Source organism: Atheta coriaria, unplaced genomic scaffold (genome assembly GCF_025399875.1).
Source record: "Atheta coriaria isolate IRGN ID8LTWV9N9 unplaced genomic scaffold, Caltech_Dcor_3.1 hic_scaffold_16_pilon, whole genome shotgun sequence".
Classification (NCBI taxonomy): Eukaryota; Metazoa; Arthropoda; class Insecta; order Coleoptera; family Staphylinidae; genus Dalotia; species Dalotia coriaria.
Window position 1 is genome coordinate 557,980 of NW_027045458.1, and position 9,941 is coordinate 567,920.

The 9,941-nt window shown below is 40.6% G+C and overlaps 4 protein-coding genes across 5 annotated transcripts; 3 read left to right on the forward strand and 1 right to left on the reverse strand.

The window, feature by feature from the left end:
* The first annotated feature begins 1,011 nt into the window (after positions 1 to 1,011).
* Positions 1,012 to 4,418, forward strand: LOC135802254 (nuclear valosin-containing protein-like). 2 transcript variants are annotated; one of them, XM_065315806.1, is made up of 8 exons: positions 1,012 to 1,147; positions 1,217 to 1,352; positions 1,403 to 1,606; positions 1,664 to 3,289; positions 3,349 to 3,516; positions 3,572 to 3,694; positions 3,747 to 3,953; positions 4,021 to 4,418. In XM_065315806.1, exons 2-8 carry the CDS (start codon positions 1,293 to 1,295, stop codon positions 4,330 to 4,332), a joined length of 2,700 nt encoding a protein of 899 aa, XP_065171878.1. In that variant the 5' UTR covers positions 1,012 to 1,147; positions 1,217 to 1,292; the 3' UTR covers positions 4,333 to 4,418. The 2 variants fall into 2 exon arrangements, with proteins under 2 accessions (XP_065171878.1, XP_065171877.1); XM_065315805.1 differs by having other exon boundaries at positions 1,046 to 1,147; positions 1,198 to 1,352.
* A 1,322-nt stretch (positions 4,419 to 5,740) lies between these two features.
* Positions 5,741 to 6,557, forward strand: LOC135802380 (endocuticle structural glycoprotein SgAbd-2-like). Its single transcript, XM_065315961.1, is given in 3 exon segments — positions 5,741 to 5,938; positions 6,013 to 6,232; positions 6,235 to 6,557. Coding segments are annotated over 3 exon segments (453 nt in total). The 5' UTR covers positions 5,741 to 5,929; the 3' UTR covers positions 6,459 to 6,557.
* Positions 6,558 to 7,383: 826 nt separating this feature from the next.
* Positions 7,384 to 8,781, forward strand: LOC135802378 (dehydrogenase/reductase SDR family member 4-like). Its single transcript, XM_065315959.1, has 7 exons — positions 7,384 to 7,566; positions 7,623 to 7,800; positions 7,856 to 7,933; positions 7,989 to 8,135; positions 8,203 to 8,337; positions 8,406 to 8,461; positions 8,522 to 8,781. The coding sequence occupies exons 1-7, from the start codon at positions 7,457 to 7,459 to the stop codon at positions 8,634 to 8,636; spliced, it is 819 nt and encodes a 272-aa protein (XP_065172031.1). The 5' UTR covers positions 7,384 to 7,456; the 3' UTR covers positions 8,637 to 8,781.
* LOC135802379 (EKC/KEOPS complex subunit TP53RK-like) lies at positions 8,326 to 9,446 on the reverse strand. The gene has a single exon (XM_065315960.1). The coding sequence runs from the start codon at positions 9,338 to 9,340 to the stop codon at positions 8,657 to 8,659; it is 684 nt and encodes a 227-aa protein (XP_065172032.1). The 5' UTR covers positions 9,341 to 9,446; the 3' UTR covers positions 8,326 to 8,656.
* Positions 9,447 to 9,941: the final 495 nt, after the last annotated feature.

A 9,941-nucleotide genomic window follows, 5' to 3' on the forward strand; every position in this document is an offset into this window, starting at 1 on the left:
TTAGCGTTTGCAGAGATTCCGCACGCTATAAATTATTAACAAAACACAAAACTCGCCTATTAACAGTAAATATAGGCGATGATCAATCATAAATAACACGATTTACGAAACTTAACAAGAAACGTGGCTCGCAGCATGAGCGAGAGAAGCGTGCCGACATCGTAGCGACGGAACACAACAAATTTAACTTGCACGACTATATTTAGTTAAAAAGTGTACAGTTGCGCCACCTAAGCGGACCAAAGAGAGTTAAGAAGTACATGTATAACTATAACATAATTTTAAAATTGATTCTGATAGTTAAATTTAATAAGTCTTAAAGTTAAACAAATCAATGGAATTATATTAAACAATTAAACAAATTAACAAAAAAATTTCATAATAAAATGTAGTAGAATCCTAAGATCCACGTAAACCGGACGCCTTGTAGACGCAATTGTTAATTATGTATGTATGACGATTGCTTTGATTTTACATACAAATAAATAAAAGTTTATGTACGCTGCGGCCAAATAACGGGCAACCGAGAACTTGTAGCGATGCCATGCGACAATGTTTCACAACTTCATTGCGCACGTTGAATGCAAAAACTTGTTCGAAACGAAACACAGATAACCGCTTCTTATAGACAACAATTGGATGTCAACAAATGGAATGTTATATTCTAATCCTATCTCCATGTGACGTCAGCCTATTCCGAAAATTTATACACGCTTATGTTTACAAACAATACAAAATGAATTTGAGCAAAGAAATGATTACTTATTCAAAAATTACGCATATAACTAATTGTAGATATTTGTTAGCAAATGTAAGAATGCTTCCGACAATATAATTTAGATAATAAAAATATAATTTACCTTAATCAATATCAAATAATGATAAATCACTACACAAACTTGCACCCGCACAATGAAAACGTTTGGCTATCGCAAGATATGATCTAACAATGATGGAAATTCATAAATCGACAAGCAGGCCCTGATCGCATCACGATCGAGCTGGCGCGGACTGGCCCGAACATACGAATAGTTTGAGGTTACATTCATGTTATTAATCGTCTCTGAAAGCATCGCAGTGTGCTTATGTTTACATCCAAATCATTTGTTTTGTAAACCGCATCGTGAATATAAAATCGAAGATTGCTGTAAGTAACTTGTTCTTTCGACATCGTCGATTATTCACCAGTTAACAAAGTTTGTATTATGGCAAGCAGTGCGACTCCCGAGAAGTTGCACGATCTTCTGGACGGCGCCGACTTTGAAACGGGTGGCATAAATACTATCGAGGATATGAATTTCTCCCGAGGGACGTACAATTCAGACCCGCATCTTATCCCACGCATCCAAAAGGTAACATACTTCCAATTTATTGATATTTATTTCACAATTGTTTTCTCCAGTATCTGGAAAATGCGGAGAATGTGGATATCTACACAATGTCTGATGATCTACAAAAATTATACCCTAAAGATTATGGTAGGCGTAAGAGGAACGCTTTCCGTTCACTTGTAAAGAAAGGATTTGCATTGATTACACAAACACAAGGGAGTGAAAATTCAGATAGCTCAGATCTCAGTCAAGAAAGCCATGATGAACAATTGAATGTAAGAGTTTGTTTTACAGCATGAATGCATTTGTTTCATTTGTTTAATTATTTCAAGTCTTCTAATTCTACATTACATAACCAACTGCTTGAGATGTATGGAAGAAGACCTCAACATGCAAATGAAAATGAACCAATAGATATTTCAAGTGATGAATCTGAGCCCCCAGCAAAAAAATCCAATGGTGCCTCTTCCTCTGACCCGAATCAAATACCAATACAACTGCAGGTTCCACGCAATTTTATTAATCACAACAATCTCAAAGAGCTGTCAGTAACTAAAATCAACACTGATAATACTAACAGAACGCCGCATAGTGTCAGTCGTAAGCGTAAAATGAGCAATTTCCATGCTAACACTCCCGGAGCGGTGACACCCGCCGCGCCGTCATCACCTGCACAGGTAAAACACATTTCTAGGAAGCAACGCGGTCAACCCGCGGATTTGCAAATGTCCACAATGACGTTCAAAGACATCGGCGGATTGGAGAAGGTGCTGGAAAATGTGTGCCAACTCCTGGTACACATTAAACACCCTGAGGTGTATAGACAGATCGGCATCTCGCCACCCCGTGGCTTCCTCCTGCATGGTCCGCCCGGTTGCGGTAAAACTCTTCTTGCAAACTGCATCGCAGGCGAGTTACAAGTGCCTTTGCTGAAAGTTTCTGCGCCTGAGTTGGTCGCAGGAGTGTCTGGCGAGAGCGAGGAGCGTATCAGAGAGATGTTTGAGCGGGCCGTGGTTGCCTCTCCTTGTATTTTGTTCATCGATGAGATCGATGCCATCACCCCGAACCGACAGTTCGCACAGAAGGATATGGAACGACGAATTGTCGCGCAATTACTCACATGCATGGATGATGTGGGCAAAACCGAGAACGGCGATCAGGTCCTCGTGATTGGCGCGACAAATCGTCCCGATAGTTTAGATCCCGCTTTGCGACGTGCGGGCCGTTTTGATCGCGAGGTGTGCCTTGGCATACCCGACACCAAGGCCCGCTTGAACATCCTGAAAGTTTTAACAGTCAATCTTCGCCTTGATGATGACTTTGATTTCGAAACGCTGGCGAAGTACACGCCTGGGTTTGTTGGAGCTGATTTAATGGCACTCACCAGAGAGGCCGCCATGGTGGCTGTAAATAGAGTTTTCGGGGAGATTAAGGAGAAAAAACGGTTGGAGAATGCGATCGTCGAAGAAACTGCACGCGCGTCCAAACCTGCAAAGAAAGTCGAGGAAGTGAAGGCATGCGAGACTGAAATCATTGTTGACGAAGGTGGGGATGATCTCACTCCGGTGGTGGTAAAGGATAAGATTGAAGGAGATCTGGAGAATGCTGTTGTCGTGATCGATGATGAAGTGGCCCACAAAATCAGCGCGCAAGGAGGAGGAGATGCGGAAGTTCTGCCTAGCAATGGCGAGAAGCCACAGACACCAGAAACTCAAGAAGTGGAAATGAAACGGGAACCTACGCAGCTAGAAGAGATGATTTCATGGTTGCATAATGATGCACCATTGAATGCCGCACAGTTAGGCGCTCTATACATTACCGATATGGACTTTGCCAAAGCCTTGAAGTTTGTACAGCCATCAGCGAAGAGGGAGGGTTTTGCAACCGTTCCGGACGTTACCTGGGATGATGTTGGCTCCCTGCGAGACATTCGTGAAGAGTTACAGTTGTCTATTCTGGTAGAGAAATACAAAATTAAATTTAAAACTTTATACTAATTTGTCAACATTTAATTTAGGCACCTGTAAGACACGCGGAGCAGTTTAACTTATTGGGACTGTCTACTCCAACTGGCGTGCTTCTTTGTGGACCGCCTGGTTGTGGCAAAACTTTGTTAGCCAAAGCTATTGCGAATGAAGCTGGAATTAATTTTATCTCTGTGAAGGGCCCAGAACTTCTAAACATGGTAAGTTTTTTAATTAAACTTTTTTACTTACATCAAATACATTTTTCTTATTTAGTATGTTGGTGAAAGCGAACGCGCAGTGCGCGTGTGCTTTGAACGGGCTCGAAATTCCGCTCCCTGTGTGATATTCTTCGATGAATTAGATGCACTCTGTCCGAAGAGGAATGACTCTAGAGAAGTATGCAACCATAAAACAATCATGAGACAATATTATAATACTTTTCTTAAAGGGCGGATCCACAATGCGCGTAGTTAACCAAATGCTTACCGAAATGGATGGTGTTGAAACTCGACATGGTGTGTATCTGCTTGCTGCCTCCAATCGACCAGATATCATTGATCCCGCCGTTTTGCGTCCTGGAAGACTGGATAAGATTTTATATGTTGGATTGCCCACCGCTCAGGATCGTGTGGATATTCTGCGAACAATAACAAAGGTAAAAAATACATCAAAAACTTAACTTATCTTCCTATACACTTACATTGTCTTTCTCCTTTTCTCAGAATGGCACTCGTCCACTTCTGGCTGACGATGTGGATCTTGAGTTAATCGGTACTTCCGCTGAATGCGAAGGATATACTGGAGCTGATTTAGCTGCACTTGTTCGCGAAGCCGCTGTCCGCGCGCTGCGCGAAGTGATTCTCGATGGTGAAATTGCGCACGGCAAGCCGGTTATCATCACGACCGAACATTTCAAACATGCGGTGGTGAAAATCCGACCATCAGTTTCCGAAAAAGACCGCCAACACTATGCCAAGTTGAAGAAGGCTTACTCGGCGCGTCAACCCGACGTCGAGGAGATGGAGTACTCTTAAATTACAATTTACTCGTTTTGTTTCTATTGTTTAACTAATTTTCGGATTTTTCGCAAATTGGATCAAAATAAAGAATTCAAATTAGATTTATAGATGATGAATCCCTATTTTTGGCACTTGTGTAGATTTCGGAAATTATAAGACGGAGAGAATGAATAAATTTGGCAACAATTGGTTTCTGTCGCAAAAATTGCATTCGTTTGTTCGGCTGGTTCCTGAGTGAATCCTTTCCAATCGGCGCTCCCATTCTTTCCTATTTTTGGTACACTTTTGTCTATCGCTCATTAGAATTTTAGATTTCGATATGTTCGCACATTTGAATGTGAGTCAGAGTTATTTCATTCATAACTCGTAAATTCTATGTGATTTGATTTCGTGCAGAGTTGTATTAAATCACGACATATTTTACGTCTACTTAGTTACTTTTATTGTAAGCTAGTAAGAGTGCGGCGCTTACAAAGGTGAAAACTGTAGACAGCAGTTCTCACCACGGCGGTAATTATATGCGCGTTGATGTGAAGCCGCGCAAAGGTTTCGCATCACGATCGGCAATTTTTCGCGTTCTTGACCTGCAAAGTGCATGCGTAAAATGAAGTAATCGTATTTTTTGTTCAGTTCGTTCTCTCACACTCGAAACTTTTGTTTAAACTTTAGCTGGATCAAAATTGTGTTTTAATTGCGCGTTGAATCTTACTGTGTACCAAACTTGCAATTGAAATGTCAGCCGCAACAATCAAAACTTGATTGGTGTTCTAGCTGTAAATACAATGTTCAATAAAAAAGAATATGATAAAAGTAAACACAAGCAAATGAAAAATTGATAATCAAACTGAAACATAAATTTACATTAGCATTTATTCAGATTATTAAGGTATGTGAAAAGTAGGAGAATGTCTGAATGTATTTCATTCTGAAAGAAAATGATTGGAAAGATTGATAACTTGAAGACCTTCTTAGAAGGATATTCATGTTTTCACAAATAATAACAAGTTACCTTTGCTGTAGCTACTTATATAATCTAAAATTAATGACAAAAACGTGCGTAATGAATTTAGCTGAATTCGTACAATCGCGCGCTGATCAAGGTTGCATCACGTTAATCATCCGTTACGCGGCTGCACATTTATAAATGCGATTACTGTTTTGATACCAATTGTCGATCGGCACTGTAAAATAATGCTGCAGCAAGTTACAAAACACGAAAAATGCCAAACCAGCGAGAACCGATGATTGCCTAAGTAGAGTTTTGTCTCGTAAAATATGCTTTTTTGAAAAAAATATGTTTTCTGTTTACGTAAATCATACGAAAAACGCGCATTTTGCAACAGCCAGTATGCAGACTTATAATAAGTCTGGCGCCCGCATAAGAACAACAGACGCGCAAAGAATCACGAAAGTAAGAGCGGTATTCTTGTGGGAATTGTTCTTCCAACACACCGCACACCGTAATACCAATTCTAATCTAATAACTTCGCCGAGGGTGGGACGTGTCTCGACGCGGTATATAAACATCCTACAGCTTCCAAGAAGACATCACACATCCATCAAACAAACAAAAAACATCCAACTAAAAGTGTAGTCATATATACATTCAATCATGCTTCGTGTAAGTGACAATCAGTGCAACGTGCTAATAACTTCGGATTTTGTGAATCTTTTTAAAAAAAAAACATGTTTCAGGTGATAACATTCTTAGCTTTGGGTTGCATGTTAGCCGCCGCTCAAGCACCACCCAATCAACCAATCTACAACCCGAACAACAACGTGCCCATCGTCAAGTACGAAAGTGAAAATAATGGCGAAGCGGGTTATCGCTACGCCTATGAGACCGGGGATGGCACCGCCGCCAACGAGGCTGGTTATCTGAAAGACCCGGACTCCCCAACCGCCCAAGGTGGATTTGCTTTACCGCTCCCGATGGTCAGCGTTTCGAGGTGACCTACACCGCCGACGAAAACGGTTTCCTGCCGCAGGGTGCACATATTCCAACACCGCCCCCAATTCCAGTAGAGATTCTTAAGGCACTCGAACAGAACGCCGCCGACGAGGCAAGAGGCATTGTCGATGATGGCCAATATCATCCGCAAATGTCGCCGGCGCAGCAGTATCAACAGCAGAATCAATAAATAATTTATAGATGATAATGAGCAGTAAACCGTCGAAAAAAGGCCAAATATTAATATATTGTACAGACTCATGCTTTAAAATAAATATTTTTGATACAATTTACGTTGTGTTACTCATTTTAGCATTATAAACATTTTGCAATACGTGTGTGAACAATGTGAAATAATTATGAATTACGCTGCGAAATGCATTAAGACCATATCTCATTGCGTAATTAAATGTATTCCATACTCAACCATTGATTACAGGCCTGTACTTTTTAATAACACTCAATTTATAGTGACGCTTATTGAAATATTTGATAAATAGAAGTCCTGCGCTGCATTAATACCGACCGCATAACGTAAACTTAAGTAAGTGACTCCGGCGTAAACAAAAGCCGCCTTGCGTAAGTCGTAAACGAAGAAAAAACGGTGCACGAGTTGCGACGTTCCCAGTTCCCATCGGAAATCGGTCGTTATTCATCCGCGATGTGCGTTCGCGTTTAATGCGCGAATGTGTCAATTAATGCAATTAGTTTGGCGCAATCGCTAAATGCAACAATTGGGAGCGGAGCGCGGCGTACTCGTATATGATGGATTGTTACGGCAATCCCGTGCGCGAGCGGTGAAAATTAAGTGGAAATGCTACTAGACAAACAGAACAAGTGCAAATTGAGACATCTTAAAGACATTTAGAACTTTGCAATCTTCAAGGCAAACTTTTTGCAAGAAATTATGCTAAGCTTATGTCAAAATCATTAAAATAATTTTCACACAGAAGAATGAAAATAATTTAAATGTGATTAATATTAAGTAGAAGACATTCACGGTATGATGAAATAAATAAATAGAAATCATGCTGCGCAGGCTCAAGTTTAAAAGCTCTAATAATGCGTGAAGCATTATCTACAACGCATAGATAACCAAACATACACAGCATACAAGGTCACGCACATCACACATATTTCTCTCTCAACTTTGGACTCTAAATTTTAGTTATTGCTTTATCATTCAGGATGCTTTCGCGACGCCTCGTCAAGTCAACACCCACCCTCAGAACGATGTCCTATATTCCCAAAAACCGATTGGATGGTAAAGTGGCAGTTGTCACGGCCTCCACCGACGGGTAATCAAATCTCTAGATTATTGTAACCAATGTTTGTAACATATAAATGTCAACAGTATTGGATTTGCAATTGCAAAAAGACTCGCACAAGAAGGCGCTAAAGTCGTCATCAGCAGCAGGAAACAGAAGAATGTCGACTGTGCGGTTGAGGAGCTAAAAGGTCAGCGCTTGGACGTTGCAGGATTCGTGTGTCACGTGGGAAAGGAAGAAGATAGGAAGAATTTAATGCAATGTGTAAACACCTTCAAGAGAGCAATTATCTGCATGCAATAATAAATGAATGTTTTAGGCAAATCAAACATTTGGTGGCATTGACATCTTAGTATCAAATGCAGCAGCTAATCCAGCAGTTGGAGGAGTACTTGATGTATGTTACATTTTGCATCAAATTAGAAATTAACAAAAACAAATAAAATTTTCAGTGTGAGGAAGCAGCTTGGGATAAAATATTTGACACAAATGTGAAGGCATCTTATCTTATTGCCAAAGAAGCCTTACCTTATATTCGCAAGCGTGGAGGCGGCAGCATCGTGTTTGTGTCCTCCATTGCTGGGTTTCAACCATTTGGTGTAAGTGTGCACTACTTATATTATTAACAAAAAAAATTCACTTAACTTCATTTTTATAACTTGGCAGTTATTAGGGGCTTACTCAGTGAGTAAAACAGCTCTTCTTGGGCTTACCAAAGCCGCCGCGCAACAGTTAAGCACTGAATGCATTAATGTCAACTGCATTGCACCAGGAATAATCCAAACAAAGTTTTCAGCAGCTGTAAGTTATTGTATTTTATATAATTTCTTTTAAACTTAATTAACTTTGAATTAAATGTTTAAAATTAGTTGACTGAATCACCTACAGCCCAGGAAGCCACATTAAGCCAAATTCCAATGGGAAGGTGAGTACTAACTTTGTTTTAAATTTAATATGTAAATGTCAATACTTTTAAAACGTTCAGGCTGGGTGAAGTTGATGATATCTCCGGAGTTGCAGCCTTCCTCGTGTCCGACGACGCGCGTTACATAACAGGCGAAACAATTGTCGCTGCCGGAGGCATGGCATCACGACTTTAAATATTTAAGTAATTTCATACCTATCCGACCATCGTTCTCTTCCTGCCTCGCGCACGAACTTCCTCAAACTTACGAACAGCATCCGCGCAATTTTTATACTCATTTTTATATGCCTCTAATATAGTGGGAAATATTTGGTCAGCAACACTGTGTGTGCTCAGGAGTGCTCTTTCTAACACATACAAATCAACACCCTTATCCTCAGCACTTGCCTCATGCTGTGACAGGCCAAAGTCAATAAATATAATTTTTAACTCCTCAGTGTTGCTGAAGTCATCTTCAGATGCTTCATTGTAAACCAACACATTGCTGGTGGTTAGGTCACCATGCACAAGCTTGTTGCTATGCATCTTGGCAAGGTATTTACCTATCTCCTGAGATATCCACGTTATTTGCTCATCGTTACCGTTTATGATGTAATCCTTTGCAGTGATGGCAAACGGGAAGAACTCCATGTGGATGGTCCGTTTGTCCAGATCCGAGGCGAAAACTTGTGGTGTTTTTAGGCCAAGAGTAGCACATGTCTTTAATGCTTTGACTTCTGCACGAATGCGCGACCTTGTTAACTGTTTATCCAATTCTGGATGGCGAAACTTCTTCGGGAACCGCTCCTTGAGGATACATGGCGTATCCTTGTAGGCAGAAAGGTAAATTCGTGCCTCGGCACCTTGTTTTAGCAGGACACAATCATCCGGTTCAGCCATACCTTTAGGTTATGTGATTTGCAAAGCGCGGGTAACACGCGACCTGGCGTGAGAATGTGGGGAAGGTGTAAGTTTTTAAATTCGCATAATTTAAAAACATTTGAAGCTACAAAAGCTAGTAAAATGAAGAAAACTATACACTATAAAGGAAACAACGCGTTCTAAATAACAGAAACGAACTTGCCACTGCACATTTGTTGTTTTCTATAAAACTAAAAACCTCCTGCGACCGTTCGCCGAGAATGAATAATCTGGGCGATTGAGCACTGTTCGCGGTCCTTTCATATCTACACCCGACCCGCAAATAATGGTGGGGGGAGGTAGTGTTAGAGAGTTAAGTAAGTTGTGCGTTTCAAACGAAGCCGGCTTTAATCGTTTTCTCTTCATCTCGCAATTTGCGGATCAGTCCAATGTATAAAAAGGCCAACGTGCTTTAGTGTCCGAGTCATTCAGCAGAATAGTTTGTATTGCGGTCACAAGAAAAGCAAATATTGAAGGATTTCCATATCGTCCGTCAGCTTGACGCTTTTGTTAAATCTTGGTATTTAATAGCTTGTATCTATACAGTTTCTGATAGAATAATGATCCGCGGCGGTCATTT

Excerpts from the sequence above, each read along its gene's own strand:
- LOC135802379 (XM_065315960.1), bottom strand. The coding sequence starts at position 9,340 with ATGGCTGAACCGGATGATTGTGTCCTGCTAAAACAAGGTGCCGAGGCA.
- LOC135802254 (XM_065315805.1), top strand. The coding sequence starts at position 1,048 with ATGTTATTAATCGTCTCTGAAAGCATCGCAGTGTGCTTATGTTTACAT. Across the intron at positions 1,607-1,663 it reads GCCATGATGAACAATTGAAT|TCTTCTAATTCTACATTACA; the intron begins GTAAGAGTTTGT and ends AATTATTTCAAG. Across the intron at positions 3,695-3,746 it reads AGAGGAATGACTCTAGAGAA|GGCGGATCCACAATGCGCGT; the intron begins GTATGCAACCAT and ends CTTTTCTTAAAG.
- LOC135802378 (XM_065315959.1), top strand. The coding sequence starts at position 7,457 with ATGCTTTCGCGACGCCTCGTCAAGTCAACACCCACCCTCAGAACGATG. Across the intron at positions 7,934-7,988 it reads CAGTTGGAGGAGTACTTGAT|TGTGAGGAAGCAGCTTGGGA; the intron begins GTATGTTACATT and ends TAAAATTTTCAG. Across the intron at positions 8,462-8,521 it reads AGCCAAATTCCAATGGGAAG|GCTGGGTGAAGTTGATGATA; the intron begins GTGAGTACTAAC and ends TAAAACGTTCAG.